The sequence below is a fragment of the Pseudorasbora parva genome, chromosome 9 (genome assembly GCF_024679245.1).
Source record: "Pseudorasbora parva isolate DD20220531a chromosome 9, ASM2467924v1, whole genome shotgun sequence".
NCBI classification, from domain to species: Eukaryota; Metazoa; Chordata; class Actinopteri; order Cypriniformes; family Gobionidae; genus Pseudorasbora; species Pseudorasbora parva.
The window spans coordinates 31,655,136-31,674,109 of record NC_090180.1 but is presented as its reverse complement, the minus strand read 5'-3'; the positions used below and the strand labels follow the sequence as shown (position 1 = coordinate 31,674,109).

General features: G+C 40.9%; 1 protein-coding gene across 2 annotated transcripts in view; it reads left to right on the top strand.

Annotated features, from left to right (window-relative positions):
• The first annotated feature begins 319 nt into the window (after positions 1-319).
• The window catches only part of LOC137088873 (zinc finger protein 521), a 136,772-nt gene continuing 118,117 nt past the window's right edge, over positions 320-18,974 (top strand). The window contains exon 1 of one of the 2 annotated variants that reach the window (XM_067452234.1): positions 320-474. Coding sequence is in view for 1 of the 2 variants with exons in the window: in XM_067452233.1 (XP_067308334.1) it covers positions 921-960 (40 nt within the window). In the remaining variant the exon portion in view is untranslated. The other variant, XM_067452233.1, reaches the window with a different exon arrangement.

Sequence of the window (18,974 nt, the reverse complement as noted above, 5' to 3'; positions counted from 1 at the left end):
TCCAGCAAATATTTGTGCTCAGTGTGAAAAATCTTTAAACAGTTCCATAAAACTGTGTTCAGTAACCCAACGGAGGAAGCACAACCCTTTAATATCCAATTACTGAAATGTGTAGAATGTAAATGGCTATGTGAATGTACATTTCTCACAGAGACACCTCTATTGAGTCTTGTCTGCCAGAAGGGGGACCAATCCGCCTTCATAAGACGCGACAGAAGTCCGGGGCTCCGGATCCGGCGACTCCATGATCCAGACGCCAGATCTTGCCGACTTCCCGCGGATTTTAATCATGCCTCTCTGTCAGTGTTTGAGAGCAGCAGGCTGACAATGATTTCCTCCGTGATTACGCACAGGGCGCGTCCCCGCGGGGATGGGGCCCCCTCTGGAGCCGTCCTCATGGCTTTGGGGGCCTCGCTTCCATTTTCCATTATTATGTGGACTACCGGAGCGACAGCGCAGAGCGAGACCTCGCAGGTTGGTGATGAGGAGGGAGCTCGCATGTTCCTCTCTGACTCTCTCCTTTTTTAAAAAAACAAACAGACTCAGTCCTGATTCTCAGATGAAATGAGAAATTTGACAGCCTCAATTAGTATTTACTTCGTGCCATTGTGAGGAAGTAATTAATTTTTTTACTCGTTTTTCGCTTTATTATATTTTTTCCCGATCCTTTACAGCGCGTTTGAGGTCTGTCGCGCGCACTTATAACAGATAAAATCAAGCAAGTATATGCATTTATAGATGGATATGACATTTTAACTCTCCAGCTGTTCTAAACAGATAGGCTACATGGATTGACCAACACTGTGATTTTTACCTCGAATGTACAATGTGCAGTATAATCTCGTGAATGCATGCGCTTTATGATCACATATAGAGGAGATATAGATATAGATGTGTGATCTTCAGCGGCTTTCTGTAGGATGTCGCGTCGCAAACAAGCCAAACCAAGAGCTCTGAAAGGTAAGTGTTCCTCCTCCTGTATAACGCGCTTTCAAGAAACGAAAACAGAATTTTGTAGGATGTCAAACACCTTCCCAACGGTAAATGCATGTTATACAACAGCGTTATTTCCACAGGCAGCGCGCGTGAGCGCAAACAGGGGAATGGATGCGTTTGAATGCGCGAGACACTATAGAAGCCAAAGGTTTGCGTTATGAACTGCTTCATGTATCCGAGCGGAGCAGAATGAGTCGGCAACGGAAAGTAGACATCCGTGCCATTCTGCCCTGCGTTTTATGTCAATGACATTCATTGTATAGTTCAGGACGATATGCATAAGTGATGATATACGATCTGGATGTTAAATTGGCATGCAAGTTTGGAGTGACACATCACGTGACCGGAGTGGCTGAGCTCTGGCATATCCAGTAGGATAAACATTACGACATATCGTTTGACCACGGTCTTGATCTTTATGATGTCTCTAAGCCAGAGACTTGAGGCAATGAGGATATTCTTTATATGTCGCAATGGATTTAATAACTTATGCTTGCAAATAAACTCTCACACACTGGGGTGAATCAGACAATTGTATTATTTATTATGATTTTTTTATATTTATTTTTTATTAGATTTTTTAACTTTAAGAACAGTTACGGTCATATGTTGATCAGACAGTTATTCGGTTTTATTAAACTATTTTGAATGGGCACTATAAATTAATGCTGTCAGTTCCACAAAGGAACCAAAAACAAAATTGCTGCTACATTATGCTTGGACCCACTTTATAGTACGTGTCTTTAACTACTGTACTGTACTGTACTGTACTGTACTATAGGTAGGGTAAGATGCCACAAGTCTCTGGAAAATAGTGATCTATTAAGTTGAATATTGCCGTTTAGTGTATATGTTAATGAGTGGACACATTCATGTTTTTTGATTGTATTTTTATTTATTGGCAGAATTAGCACAGAATCCCCCAAGTGGCTTTATTATATTTAATTGTAAACTTACTGTAATTCAGGGGGGTTTTAATAAAAAAAAAAATAATAATAAAAAAAAAAAAATCATGATTTGGATGCACATTTAATCTTCACTATCCATTAGGCTCATTGGGTGAAATCTTCTATCTTCATATCTTCAATTAATATATGGGAAATTAAACATAGTCACATGCCTGTACATTTACTTTTAATGTACTTTTAGTGTTTAATCGGCTATTCAGTTTTTGATTTGTCAAAACACAATTCTAAATATAATTTATTTAAATTAAATTATTCACCGCACATTGTTCTTCAGGGGGATTCTTCCCTCATCTTACCCTACTAACAGTTAAAAATGGCAATTTTTTACCAAAAGCTTTGTTTTTATGTTGTAACTGCAACTGTAATTAATTACATCCATAATGACACTGTCAATACTGCTAGCCCTTAAACCACACATTAACCCACCCATACCACTAAACCTGTCACATTTTATATTAGGTGTCTTTAACACTTCATAAAGCAAATAAAATAGATAGTCGTTTGGTAGAATGTACTTACTGTGTTCATATTGTATTGCAAAACATGCTATTGAGGTGGATACGGGTAAGGGTAGGACAGGTTTGGACGTTAAAGGTTGGTTAAGGTGTACAACAGTGAATAGATGCTTAGTACAATGTAAAATGTGCATTATAGATGCTTAATATAAAGTGGGACCCAACACTAGCTGCTTAAATATATTGTTTATTTTTGGACACATTTGGCACTTTTATTCAAAATAACTTTGCATTCAAGATCTACATTTTATCAAAACACACACTGGGTGAAATTACCAACGTTACCAACCAGTCGCATGCTCTGCTGTTTGAGCTGCGCTGTAGAGAAACACTTCTTATTTGCACTGTTCATGCCGTAAAGCTCCACCACTGGATGAGTGAAGTGTGTGATGGAGGAGGATATGTACCACAGGACTAGAGGTGAGGGAGGTCAGTGAGTTAAGGTGTGTGAAACCCTGTCTTCTGTCATGGAGACTGAAGGTAGATTAAATGCATATGAGCCGTGCATTTGATATTGGGGAAGAGATTTCATATATTCTTGTTATTATTATTTTTTATTATTTTTTTTTTACAAAAGGCCATTTTAATATATAATGTGCTGAACAAGGGTGACAGCATTATTGCTTAAGGGAATAAATGTCCACAGGCCGAAGACATACATCATCCGCTCGTATGCAAACACGTTTTCCTCTCGTGCTGACATTTACTCAGAGCTGGCCATCTCCATCTCACACACGCACGCACACTTACACACACACACGTACACGCACGCTCGCTCGCGCGTGTGCACGCACGCATGCACACACACACACACAAACTTTGTATTTCCATGTGTTATGGGGACTCTCCATAGACGTAATGGTTTTTATACTGTAAAAACTATATATTCTCCTCCCTCACACTACCCTAAACCTACCCATTACACAAAACTTTATCCATATTTACATTTTCAAAAAAAAAAAAAAAAAACTAATTAAGTATGATTTAAAAGCTGTTTTCCTCATGGAGACCAAAATGTCCCCACCAGGTAAAGGATTTCGAATATTAACTTCTTTGTGGGGAGATTTTTTATCCAATAACATAAGGTTTACCTGCGCTCACTCGCTCGCTCACTCACTCACTCACTCACTCACTCACTCACTCACTTTTCCTCTTCCTGTTTCTCTCTGTCTCTGAGACGGGGCTCCTGATGACCATAAATGAGTGCCTATATTTCTGTACATAAGTTGGATGCTTGTTAAGGAGAATTTTATAGAAATGCTGGTAAATCAGTAAAATACCCACTCTGCGATTGTTTACATATCATGCAGATATTTTGTCTGTATTAGATTACCGATCAATAGCTTTCTGGCTGATAAATGCTTATACCATGATTACTTTCCAAGACTCACAAGTTAAAGCTGACATCGATTTGACTTTTATATTTGATTTGACTTTGATTCTGAGCCCTTTAAATCTGGCATTAAGAAAGTTTATTTAATGCATTGTAAAGTTTATTTAAAGGAGCAGTGTGTGATTTTTAGCAGCATCTAGTGTTGAGGTTGTGAATTGCAGTAATCTAGGAAAGTAGGAATTCAGTAGTGAAGCTAATTTATAAATAAAATGTATCTGTGTGCGAGTGATGTTTGTGTGTGTATGTGTGTTTGTGCTTCAATAAAAGCGGCACATTAATACAGAACAGTGATTAAACTGACTGGAACTACCTGTGCATTACATGGTTTTAGTGCATAATAAAATGATGCATGATTATTTATTTCTTGGTGATATAAGCATATGTGATCAGAACACGGAAGGGCATTTACTGACATTGTGTAACACACATTCTTAAATATTTTATTGTGTATAAGTTTCTTTACCATTTGCCACAGCCATTGGATAATACAACATTTCCAGCTGACAAACAGAGTCTGTTCATAGATCCAGTTTTATTGTTAGTGGTCCGTGATGAAGAGCTCATTAACTTTTGAAGTTACATTATAATATGATGGTTATCAGAGTCATTAAGGAAGCATACAAATTCATTAAACAGTGTTATTATTGTGTCTTGAGAGCAACGACTTTCTGCTTAACTTCAATGGTTTGTGGTTGCTGGTAAGAAAATACAAGCTTGACTCCAGTTGCACGTTCATACAGAAAGGATTCATCGAGATGCTGTAAGTTGCTGCTTGAACGGGACTTCAATGAGAACCTGGGTGTAAATGTGGTCATCAATCCTAAAAACTGACAGTAGCCAAATATGACTAAGTAAACAGAGATCATGGGAGGGTTATTTAAAAATGTTTTCTAGTACAAATGAATAATTACTTATTGTCTTACTCAGCATTTTCATGCAACATCACAAAATGTACCTAAAAATTAAAACCTGGCAGCTGTTAGTCAGGGAAAGAGTCATTGCAGAAATGCTCTCTGACACTTTTAAAAAACGTCTCTGCCATGTCGCGCTAATTCACACATAGTTGAACTAATTGAATAGTAATGTATTTTTGAACACTGTTTCTTTATTGAATCATAGTGCATTGCATTCTTAATATTTTAAATATTTTTGACTGACATGAATGATTCATGATTTTAAAGTCAAAATAAATGAATTAATTTTTTGTGAAAATGAATGCCTCATTACACTTCTAGAAGTAATGATAAACGGCTGTCATTTTATAATACAGTGTGTGCTGCAAGGTTTACATGGGTCAGATCTAGAAGGTTTTGACACAATTTAGGAAGAAAGTAGTAACTTGTCACTTTACATGGACAAAATAGTGTTCACGTTTAGGTGAACATTTTAAAGGTACTGTGTAACTTTTTTTGTTCAAAATTAGCCAAATGTAATTTCACAAATAATAATTATAAAGTCAATATATTATCCATCCTTCTTCTAAAACATGTTTTTTGTCTTACCCTGACTCTACTATGCCATGCCTATTATAAGTGTTTATAGTTTAGACCTGACAGGATGGTTTTCGTTGGAAAATGTGTAAATGCGTCACTTGTCATATATGTAAATAGAAGTGTGTGATATTAAACACATAATATAACAGGCAGTATAGGGGTGTGACGAAACAGTTAGCTCACGACATGAGACGAGCCACTAGATTGGTTTCTTGAGACGAGATTTTGAAGAAATCCTCAATGATGAAATGCATGACTAGAAAAATTCACTAAAAGCGCATTTGAAATGTTTCAACTAATCATCTTGTAATGAATGTCATTTCAGTATCATAAGACAACAATAGCCAAATATAAGCAAAGGTTTTGCCACAACACTCTTTTCTACAAATTGATCATAGAAATAAAAACATTATAAATCCATATAAATAACCGTTTGTATTAATCTTACAACCATAATGCAACCAACCAGTGCAACCATAATCAACTCAATATTCAAAGTGCAAATCGAGAGCAAATTTTTCCTAAAGCATGATACTAAGAGATGGTTACAACTACACAGCCCAGCCTAAGACACCTTTCATACTGGGAGATAATCCCAGTCCCAATCCCAGATTGCTAAAGGGAGCCGCTTTTAAATGCGGGGTATTGAAAACACATATGAATAAGCACTCAAGTTTACTTTCGCTTTCAATTTCGCGATTACACGTACTCTGTGTATAGGGAGTGGAGGTGCTGAATGAGCATTCTACAAGATGAGACATTTGTTAGACACTCTGTGTCTACGTTAGACATTTCTGCAAAAAGACAGTGAGGTGTAATGTAAACGTAGCGGTTGCATATTCTATCCTAACTTTATCCTCACACTTTGTCATAGTAGCTTTCGAGACAGCTCACCGTCTCCATCTGCTGAAGATCGTAAACAAATTCAAAAACTGCCACCTGAAGAAGTCATGCTAAAGATTCGGGTGTATCTTTTGAATTAGAATTATCTGTGTGCACTCACAGAGCAGTGAGATGATTTCAACGACTAAAGCATTAAGGCCCCGCCTACACGAAGCCAAAGCTTTCCCAAGCCGATCTTTTCTTTGCTTCCTCGTTTCAAAAAATATCTGCTTACACGAGATCACTGAAACTGACTTAAAACGATGTAGTATACATGCCAGGCCAGTGTGTGGCGCTGTAATTCTGCCACAGAAATACACTAAAAAACAAGAAGAAGAGTTGTGGCTAGAAGGGGTATAGCAGTGGTAAGAAGTGAAGCGAAATCTCACGATAAAATAAAAATAAATACATGTGCTACTTAACAGTAGTAAAGTTTTTTATTAATGTCTACATCTACTCCAACCCTAAACCTACCCTTACAATAATGCGAATACAGTAAATAATGCAGTATTTATGTGTGCATGCCCAGGGCCCGTAGTTGTATCCATTAACTCTTTCACCGTGCTGGACGTAGTGTGATGACATCACCGTTTCACAAAATGTATGGATTGGCTTATAGACATGAAGATGCAAGATTGTCGTTTTCAGATTTATCCACTCTGGGTTCAGAAAATATTGGATTCATGCTTCCATAATGCTGGATCCGTGTGGACGAAACACTGATACGGTACAAAATTGATACATATACATCTAAATGCGTCTCTGTGGACGGGGCCTAAGATCCACTCTGTTCTTTACATAAAGATATCGTATGGCTTCAGAAGACTTGGAATGCAACATGAGTTAAAGTCCCTGTAAAGGCAATTATGAGATTTGTTTCTAATCACATTATAAATGTTAGAAATGTATTGCTGAAACACTTTACAAAGACTGTGAACTATGCAGCACTGAATTGAGAAGTAAGACCGTTAAACAGCAGTTTTATTGCTGTGTTCAGGATTTTTGGGCGGGGCTAAAACGGTGGCTCTGACGCACTGGAGCCACTGAGCATATGGCCCCTCCCCCAACACTATCATAACTGAAGCCACGGAGCCCGGCTCCTCTCCTAAAACTATCATAACTAGAGAACATTTGCATCGGTTCACCTGCTTTATTGCGAGTTACTGTCAGTACAGCTTAAAAAACAAAAATTAAGTGGATTAATTTTGTGAACAGCTACCTTTATGGAGAGCTGAGGGTCACCACCAACACCTGCCTCTGCAGAGACTTTACAACGGATAATTTTACAAACTATATATATATATATATATATATATATATATATACATACATACACACAAAAAAAAAACATGGGTTAGTCCACCATATTTGACCCAACATTGGGTTAAAACAACCCAACAGTTTTTTAGAGTGTATATATATATATTTACATTTAGACCACTTGACTTAGGCCATGCACAGAACACACAATTGGATAGACCTAAAACTAATCAGAGCGATGAAGGAGATGACGCATGCAGAGCGATGGAGAAATATCTAAGACTCTGACAGCAGATGATGTTGCAATGGCTTCTGATGACTTTTGCCGTTGTTGTAAAAGAAATATGACGATAGCTGGTGTCCACCGCCACTCCTTCAACATTTCTGGAAAATTTTGGTTCAAATTTGGAACACCTAATAGCATCTCAGACCGGCTGAAACATCTCGAATTGATGGTCGAACAGAAAACATCAAGCTCTGATCGCATTTGCCCCCGTTGTAAGGCATTTGTATTGCGATTAGAATGCAATATTTTGAAAATAAAATAATATTGATAAGTCTTTGGACAATTCTGTCTCACAAACTTTATTCAAATTCAGATGTGTTAGAACATTTTCAGACTTGAGAATAGTTACACTAGTTATTTATTTACAATTATTTACAATTTTTACATGATTACCAGATCTAGTGGGATGAAATGATCGGAGAAAGGCCAGATCCAGAGCTGCTGTGTGGTGTTAGCACATGATCACACTCCCCATCCTCCTCATCAAAGTAGCCGGTGTAATTCACATCTGGTAGTCGAGTGCTGTTCTTTGCTCGGGGTTTAACGAAAAGGAAAAGTTTAAATCGCTTAAAACAGAGTCAGGCACGATAGCTGATTCGAACGGTTGATGTTTCACGGCGGCATCCATCTTTGTAATGTACAAAATCTTTTTCACCATTGCTGTGCTGCCGTCATCGTGTAAAGCCCGCCCCAGCGTTTCTGATTGGTGCCGGGATTTTGACGGATTAGAAATGGGCTCTTGGACAGACTACTTGCAGAGCTGTTGTCTGGGTTTTCCCAGGCTGCCTGAAACCGGGTCCCTGAGGGGATAAATATAAAAACGACCTTGTGTTTTTGTGGAGAGCCAATCCATATATTTTGTAAAACCATGTCATCGCCCCACATCTCACGGATGCTCCAAGTCATCTTCTCCGTTTGAGTCGGTTTCAGTGGTTTGTGTCAGGGACGGACTGGGGCTAAAAAACAGCCTTGGACTTTCTCCCATCTAGGCCCATCATCCGGCCATTCGCCCCTAACCGTGTGCAACAGACACTAGTGATGGTGTACTATGTACTACACTGTACTTGGGCCTCTTTTCTTTAACTTTTTCCCATCCACCTTTCTCCTTACGTTTTCTGCTAGCCATTCTGCCTGCGATTTGATTCCGGAAATCCGGGGACCAACCACAAACTGGCTAGTAGACCGACTCGTCTTCCTCAGGTTTTTTTGTTTTTAATAAGTGATCGTATTAGTGTCCCTGCTGATATCTGTTCATATTGTGTTATTAGTAGGCCTGTTACGATAACAAATTTTGCTGGGCGATAAATTGGCTAAGAAATGATTGCGATAAACGATAATATTGTCCTTCTGAGACAATTTTCATCTAAAATAATGGTAATGGCATAATAATGCAGCTACACCTTTTCAAAGATCAATAAACTTCTATTTCTAAAGACTATTTAACACTAAACACTGAAACATTTTAAATATTCACAATAAATGAACAAAACAATAAAACAATTGTCTCTCAGTCTGTTAAAAAATGCACTTGAATAAATACCAATAACAATAAATAAAATGGATGAAAACTGCAACGGATGATTGTGTTTTAGGTGCATATTAGGGTTGGCACGGTTCACAAAACTGTTCGGTTTGTATCATGGTTTTAGGGTCACGGTTTTCAGTTCTGTACGGTTCTCGTTGTCGTTTTTTCTTTTAATCGTTAACACTCCAGAAATTTGCTGAAGAAATTTATATAACTTTATTATCCACAATTTAGGATACAAAATAATAATAAAAACATGTAATCATGCACAAACTTGACTTGACCATCTTTGAGGAAAGCTAGGTGAGATTTTGATACAGCAAGAGAGACAACATTGATGACATGCTTTTCATTTATTTGGCAAAAAAAAGGAGAATGTGTATCTCTGGAACTTGCTGGCCTTTTTAGCACACAAACATTCAACTGAAGAATTAACTTGCATTTATCAAACTGCCAACTTCAGTGTAGGTTTGCCTTGTTATACTCGCGTCCTGTTATATAGGCCTACGCGTCCGTCGGCTTAGAGCGCGAGGGTGCGCCGTGGCAAAAATAACGTCAACGCGGAGTGCGCGAGACCCCGTTTCGCTTGGTGGTGTGCCCGTCAATTTTCTTTTACTTTGCGTGCGGCTCCGCAACCGAAGAAGCACGAGTTCCAGACGAATCTGGCCGAGCTTGACGTCTCATCACGCCGCACCCAGTCTGCGCGTCGAGTTTAAACATCTCCCTAAAGATTTAAACATCTCTCCGTCAGCGAGGGAAACATGGAAAACAAACAGTCAGTATTTTATTATCATTGACTATCGCGACAGTTATTAGACTTTTTTTAATTTTTTATGAAGGCCGGGCGACGACCCTTGGTTGGACGGCCGTTCTGGACTTTTCAAGAAAGCACAGTTTGCCAATCCGTCCCTGTACACAGTTATTTCTTGAGATGGGAGGGAAAAGATTGGATAGGGAAAGGCTTTGTGTGGACTTTCAACCTAGCCTAGAAATCTAGACGCACCCTAGCGGCAGCAAATTTAATTTGCCCGCAAGTGTGGTCTAGCAACTCTCAATACCCTTCTGAGCTGTATTCCTCAGAATCTGGACGGCCCAATCACATCGTGTAGGCTATAGAGTTGGCGGGCGGGGCCATAATGACGCCGTCCGAGTTGCGTTTGCGTGCTTCTAGTAACACAGTCTTCTAGTCAACACAGAAACTGGCGAACGGCGGCGGTTTTTCGAATCAGCTCTGCCCGCGCCTCCGGAAGACTTGAAGTTAAGCTTTCCTCTGAGAAAAGAACAAAGAGCGGCACTGAAGTCATTCTTAAAAAGGGAAGATGTGTTCGGAGTTTAGCCGACTGGATACGGTGAATGTTTAATCAGTCAGCGAGCTCCCCTTCACCGTCGTTGCTCCGGTTGGTGTAGCGCTATCCTATCGCGTGCAGAGGGAGTTTGAAAGACAACCGTTTATCCCGCCCCTCGGATTGAGCCCTGTCTATGGTGAGTTTCCAGACCAAACATCTTGATGTGGGTCTGGCTTGTCAGGCTTCTTTCAACCAGCATAAAAAAAAATCTGGAACAAATCGCCTACCCTGCCTTTAATAGTTAAATATCTGGGATGCAAAGGTAGTTTGAAAAAAGGCTGAGCCGCAGAGCATGATTATAATTTCAACAGCTCTGAAATACACTGCCAGACTCTTCAGTATTGACTCCACAGGAAGACCGACCGCTGTACTGTTGCTTTTGAACGACATCTGCTTAATGGCAAGTAACTCAGTTAAACAATGTTTTTTTTTGCATTTAGATGAACTTTGTTTTGGGTCATTTGGCTGATGTTCGATGCATATTTGTGCTTGACCAGAAAGCCTTCCGTTTGCATCAAATGGAGACTTCTTTTTAAAGGTGCTTTTCAAAGCAGCGTTCTGCACTGTCAGTCAGTGCCAGCGACCAGCGGGGAGGTCCCGTCAGGCGGCCCTTTCCTCTGTGCCAGGAAATGAAAGTGCAGATAGTGGAGGTATAATGGAGACCGCAGGGGTAGAGCTGAAGTCTCCTCCCAGAAAGCCTCATTTCTCATGAAGCAGGTGGGAGTCTTTGTTCTCCTCCTGCTTCTGAGATCCAGTTAGTTCTGTACACCTGGCATACAGGAGGAACATTTCCTTTTTAATAGGCAGAGAAAGGGGCTGTAATGAAGTGGCAGACTCATTCTGCAGCACAATCTCTGTCGGTCGAAGACATTGGTAGCTGTAAAAAGCACTTTATTGGCACGTAAAGAAGAGTGTAGGTTATGCGTAGGCTACAAATTCGCTGGAAAGGTGCCATTTGTACAGGAAAGTCTAAGGATTTAAAGACCATAACCATCATAGACATTGGGGAAGCACCGGAGGGGGTTGCGTCCCCATCGATATTAATGGTCAACAAATATGGATTTTTCTGCTTTATGCTATAGGCTTTAAAGGACATCGGCTTATAGTCAAATTCTCTTTCTCTTTGACCAGAGAGAAACAGAGCCACAGGCAGTCTGCTATTTTAAACGATAATGTTTTATTCTGTTCACTCAGCATTGAAAACTCATTGTAAAATCTATGTGGTGAGTGATATGCATACAGATGGAGGTTTAACAGAAAATAGAAGAGCAGAAAGAAAGTTTACTCTAAAGCATCATAATCTGCTGATGTAAAGCTAAGCGACATCTTAAACTGTCAGAGAACTCCCAAACAAGACTTTTCAAAGCAATATCATACCAATAATGTGCAATAAATCCCAAACTTAAAGGAATCAGTGCAATAACATTTCTCTTCACTATATTACTATTCTGCACTATTATTTAACTCTGCACAAACTTATGTCTATTGTTTCTATACAGCTGTATTATCTTATTTTTTTAATCTATATTTATGTCCTAGTTATGTTGTATACATGCCTTTGTTTGTTTGTTTGAATATGTATTTTATTCTCATTTAGTGTTTTTTCTTTCTTTCAGTTTGTCTATTATTATATAAGGGATAGCGGGGCACAACCTAATGCTTTTTAACTTTCTCAGTTTGTGTAAATCCACTTGGGGTATAGAGAATTTTTTTTTCTTTTTTCCCACACATCTAGTATAATTATGTGGTTTTGTTTCATTGATAGAGTGTGTACTTTTTTCTTGATTTACCCCGAACGAATGAAAGTGAAATGTGACGACATGAGCAAATGACAGCTTAAAATGTTATCTGATCTAATCAAAAATATATCCAAGACAAACTAAAATATTTTGTCAATAAAATACAATCATTAACTATTTTAAATAAAATAATGCCATTTTTTTAATAATTAAAACACACTGTTTTACACATTGTTAAATACAGCTACAGCATAGTTAAAAAACATAATAATGAATCATGAACAATGACTCTCATTCATTATTCCCCTTTTTCTCATGGTTTCTCAAAAGATTTCATAAAAGTATGAATATAATAGCGTAGTTGTAATAGGGGCTCATTGTAACGCAGTGTTACAACATTCCCCATCTGCATAACTAGGATGTCATGTCCGTGGGTTGAAGTGACCCCAATAATGTAATATTTATCTCCGGGAATGCAAATTTTAGCAGCGGAACTCCATCAAAAAAAAAAAAAAAAACCCAGAACGTGATTTTTTGTTTGTTTGTTTTTTTACTGGGAGACCACCAGACATGCAATTGGTCTAGTTTTTTGTTAGGTTTTGTTTTGAAAACCTGGCAACCCTGCAGATAGCACATCTTATCGGACCAAATGCAATGTTTGGACAAACATTTGCTTTAGCTATGTTTTAAATTATTTTAACGCACGACATGGAGGCAAATAACCACCTCACGGGAAGATCAGAAATCATTTAATGCACAGCTAGCCGAAGAATATACACGATATAGCAAAATCTCTAGCGATATTCATTTTATATAGTTGTAAAGATATATTATATCGTCATATCACCCAGCCTATTAAACAGAATGCAATATTAGAGTCGTCTCTACTAAAATTTCAGTAGGCGGTACCAACAGTGACTTTTAACCAATTATTATTGACTATGACTTTTTACCTCAATAAACTCCTAATTATTAGTTAGCAAGGTAGTTGTTACGTTTAGGTATTGGGTAGGAGATATGATGAATATGATCATGCAGATTAAGGCTTTAATATGTACTTCATAAGTACTAATAAACAATCAATATACTAGTAATATGCATGCTAAGCAACTATTTAATAGTGAGTATTAAATCCTAAACTAAAGTGCTACCGCAATAATTCATGGCTGTCTGAACCATTGTATGGGTGGGACAAGCCCCAGACACTTTTTAAGACCAGTGATATTGGACCCGTTCACTTTTAGTACCACTTTTCATATATTGTCTTAATTTTTAATTAAAAAAAGCACCTTTCCGATCTGACATGTGATGGGAAAAGCGCGAGTCCGGCAAAATGCGGATTTGAACAAAACTTTCTACCAGTACTTCTACTTTTCTATTAGTACTTAATGTAAATGACATCATCTGCAGTAAAATTATTCTGGTGGACGACCCACCCGCATTTTTATTTTCTTCCATTGCCCATGCAAAAATTAACTAGCTGTTAAACAAACTACATTTAACCTTTTAACTTAAAAAAGTTAAATATTAATTCAAATTAATAATTACAAAAAGACTTCAAACATGTTTCCAATTAAATACAATTTGCTTAAAAAAGATGCATAAACAATTTTAAAAAAACTAATGACAAGAAATAAAAAGAGAAGCAATTCAATGTTCTCAGTTCATCACTAGATTCATCATTAGATTCAATTAGATAGATTAAACCTACTAGTTATCCAGACACGAACAGTGTTTTTTTTCTTCTTTTATTTAGCTAGTGACCTTTTGCGAGACTGAAGCAACCAGCTGCAGTTTTTAATTTAACTAGCTCATAAAGTTAAGATATAAGATTTCAGCACTTTTATAAACATCTCCCGGAGATCATCATCACTTTTCAAATATCCATTATGTGGACACGTTATAGCTTAATGTGTCCCTGCTCTTAGTTTTTCCTGTATATCTGTGTGCTGTGAAAGCCAGCCCAGATGGATAATGTATATGTGAATCTGATCTGCACATGGTGGTGCAGCAGAGCTCTTTGTGCTGGCATATGGATGTGAGTTGTGGTGATTTAGTAGATGAATGTCTCCTGTCATGTGCATGGCGTTCAGAGGCGGTGAGCAGTAATCAGGTCATGAGTGAGTCCAGCGGATCTGCGGCTTCATTTGTCTCATGTAAAGGTCAGCTCTCATGTGTGTTTATTTTAAAGCTCATATGGATGAGGGTACCTGGTGCCTGTCAGCCTTTAGCGTACTGTTGGCGCTGGTGTGAGGACATAAATACAGTACCACGGATGATGAAGGCATCTGATATTTCAGGCCAAAAATGGCCAAACTGTGATATTTCATGTTTTGAGAGTCGCTTGTCAGAAAACTTGCATTTACATGGCCCTTGCAGAAAATGCAAGATGCTAATAATTGTAACAAAAAAAGAGGATCATAAAAATTTCATGGTTTTTTTAACTGTCCTGAAGCTGTTTCACAGATGCTTGCATGCTGTATAATCCACAAATAACTGGATTTACACAAATCAATAAATGTTGCAAAAGTTACCCCCCAGCACTTAATGTGTTGTGTTGCATTATGATCCCTGCTATTATGTTCACATTATTAACATCTTGCATATATTCTGCAAGGGACATATACACTTTGGAGCAGAACTGTAAATGTCAACAAAAGAAGAAACGTTTACAGAAATAAATAACTTTGAATTGTTGATCAATTCTAATTTTGGCTTGAAAAATATGCAGTTTAAGCATAAAATAAAATCTGAGTTTCCCAGTATGACATGTTTTCAATGTGGCCTGCTATCTGGAGATTTATATAAGCAATATGTATGTACAGCAAGTAAAGTTTAAAGTCTCCATGAAATCAAAATGGACATTTCGGTGCTTTGGAATTATATGGTCATTATCTGTGTGTTCTGAGCTGTTTTAAGATATCGATCAAAGATTTTGCATTCCATATAGCAAAAAGGATATGGGGTATCACATTTGTAAATGGGGATTTCTGGAAAATGCAGATAGAAACTCTAAAAAATCACTTTCACTTATAATGTTCTATCTCGCAAAACATTAACTGAAGCAATCATTTTCAAGAAAATTTATTTTCAAACTAAAATGATTTTCTTACAATTAGTTTAAAGACATAAAATTAGTGTAGTAACATGTATGAGATATTTGTCATATTTTAGGACAAATTATTTTCTGGTTCAACATAAAAGCAGTGCTAAATATTTTGTCCCATGCACATATATCTTGGAACATGTTGCACTGTAAAACATTTTGGTTGTTTTTTGTTGGTTTAACTTAAAAAAGTAAGTAACCTGGTTGCCTTAAAATTTTGAGTTTATTGAAATGAAAAATGTGAGTTCCCTTTCGGGGAACTCGAGCTGCGTCAAAACGCTGTGAGAACGCCTCTGCGTTAATGCGTCGTGAAGCGCCTGTAGAACCATTCCATCGGAAAAAAGATCGATCGTCGCCGACGTGATGACGTCGCCGACGTGATGACGTCATCAACCGGAGACTATAAAAGGTCCGCGAACACAAACAGGAACTAGCTTCTGAGCCTTCAGCAAGCGATCTGTGTGAACCTGTCTGTCTATTTGGTGTTTTTGTCTGTCTATATCCAGAGATTTTCCACCCTTTTGTTAAATATTGCAGTATATATTAACAAACAAAGAGAAAATAAAATAGATAGAGTAAAATGGCGAGTGAAAGCAGCTTTAAGAGGTGTGTTCATCCCTGCCCACGCTACATCACGAGCGGGGATACACACTCTCTTTGTGTAGCCTGCTTGGGAGCGCAGCATGCCCAGGCAGCCCTCGAGGGGGCTGCTTGCGAGCACTGTGAGCGTATGCCACTGAGAACGCTGCGCTCCCGCCGGGCACTCTTCGAGGAGGGTGCCTCGGCTCGTGTTCCCCGCGGCTCTGGTACCGCTGCTGCCGAGGCAGAGCGGTGGCTTCAGTCGTGGGGTTCACACATGGACTTTACAGAGGGGTTTGAGACGGGCCCAGCCTTATCTCAGCCCTCACCTGTATCGTCCAGTGTCTCGTCTCGGGGTTTGGAAGCCCGCTCTGCGGTCTCTTCCTCCCTGGGCGGGGCACCGGTGCTCCAACTATCCAGCTCCGAGGAGGTGGACGTTGAGAGCATCGCGACTGAAGACTCGCCACTTCAGTCACCCGCTAGTGAGTTGAGGTTCTCACGAGAGCTGTGGCCAGGTTAAATATAAAAATAAGAAATGACTGGCTGGCTGAAATATCTGAATCCCATCGAAATCAGAGAGAACGAAATTAGATGAGCGATTCCTGCCCTCTCGTGCAAAGCATCAACGTCCGGCCATTCTTCCCTGACCTGCACACCGAGGTGTCTAGGTCATGGAGGAAACAAGCGGTATCATATAGAGTGTTCAGCCCACATACATCTACATATAGTAATATATTTGGGCTGAGACACTATGGTTATGGGGCGATGCCGAAGATCGAAGAGACGCTTGCGAGCTATCTCTCGCCTTCAGCTGCATCGTCCCTGGCATTTCCCCTCCGAAGGAAATCGGTGCTTACCTCAGCACACGGTACCCGTCTTCCTTTGGTGCCCACAGGGGGCCGCGCTGCTAACCCCGCCGCAATGTCAGGGCGCAGAAGGTCTCCGCGGGCCACCTGAGGGTGGTCCGCCCCCTCCTCGGAGGGCATGCGAGCAGTCAGGTCAGGTGTTCCCTGCCGGTTCGCCGTTTCAGGGCACTGCACTCGCTGCTCAAATTACACCAGAGGCCAGCCTCGAGAGGCTGGTTCCCTTAGTTTCCCCTCCGTGGGAAGACGGTGCTTACCTCAGCATACGGTACCCGTCTTCCTTCGGTACCCTCAAGGGGCCGCGCTGCCAACCCCGCCGCAATGTCGGGGCGCAGAGGGTCTCCGCGGGCCACCTGAGGGTGGTCCGCCCCCTCCTCGGAGGGCAGGGGAAACAAAATGACGCTGAGGGTAGTCCCCTCCGAAGGGAAACGGTGTTTACCTCTGCCTACGGTACCCGTTGTCCTGCAGCGCCCTCTGGGGGCCGCGCTGCCAACCCCGCCGCAATGCCGGGGCGCAGACGGTCCCCGCGGGCCACTCGAGGGTGGTCCGCTCCCCCTTCGGGGGGCTCCCGAGCAGTCAAGTCAGTCGTTCCCTGCCGGTCCGCCGCTTCAGGGCACTGTGCTTGTTGCTCAAAATACACCAGAGGCCAGCCTCGAGAGGCTGGTTCCCTTAGTAGATTTTCTAGACGAGTGGAAACGTCTATCAAATATATCTCAGTGGGTCCTGCAGATAATAGAAAAGGGGTACGCCATTCAGTTCGGAAGTCGGCCACCTCCTTTCTGCGGTGTCCTACCTACAGAGGTGGGCCCGGAGCAGGCTCTGGTAGTGGCACAGGAAGTAGAGACACTCCTGCAAAAAGGGGCTATAGAGAGGGTTCCCCCTCCCAGCAGGGAGTCTGGCTTTTACAGCCGTTACTTCATCGTGCCGAAGAAGGATGGGGGCTTACGCCCGATATTAGATCTGCGGCTATTGAATCGCTCGGTGGCCAAGCTCAAATTCAAGATGCTTACACTCAGACAGATTGTAGCGCAGGTCAAATCGGAGGATTGGTTTGTCACCATAGACCTCAAAGATGCGTATTTTCATGTCTCCATCCTTCCACATCACAGGAAGTTCCTGAGGTTTGCCTTCGGGGGAGAGGCATACCAATATCGTGTACTTCCCTTCGGTCTAGCACTGTCACCCCGCACGTTCACCAAGTGTGTGGATGCAGCTCTGGCGCCGCTGCGTCTACAGGGCATCCGCATACTGAACTATATCGACGACTGACTGATTCTAGCGAATACAGAGCAGATGGCGGTTCAGCATCGAGATGCTGTTCTCGCCCATATGTCGAAGCTGGGGTTGAGGCTGAACGCCAAGAAGAGTGTGCTTTCTCCGGCTCAGAGAACCACTTTTCTAGGTGTGAACTGGGACTCGGTAATTATGCGGCCGCAATTATCGCCAACACGCATAGCATCGATCCTGGCAGCCGCCAAAGAACAGAAGCTAGGCCGAGCCGTCACTGTGAAACGGTTCCAGAAACTGTTAGGTCTCATGGCAGCAGCGTCCAACGTGATACCTTTTGGCCTACTGTACATGAGGCCACTGCAGTGGTGGCTCAAAACAAAAGGGTTCTCCCCGAGGGGAAATCCGCTCCGCACGATCAAAGTCACGCGGCGATGCCTACGTGCTCTGGTCATGTGGAAAAACCCGGGGTTTTTTTTCTCAGGGTCCCGTGTTGGGGGCTCATGTTCGTCGCGTAACGCTAACGACAGATGCCTCTCTCACGGGCTGGGGGGGCGACCATGAGTGGTCGCTCATCCCAGGGTCTATGGCAGGAACATCAGCGGCACTGGCACGTAAATCGGCTAGAGATGCTCGCAGTGTTTCTTGCATTGAAACAGTTCCTGCCCGACCTCAAGGGGCCACCATGTGCAGACAACACATCGGTGGTCGTCTATATAAATCACCAGGGGGGTCTGAGGTCCCGTCCGTTGGACAATTGGCACATCGGATCCTCCTGTGGGCCCAAGGGAAATTG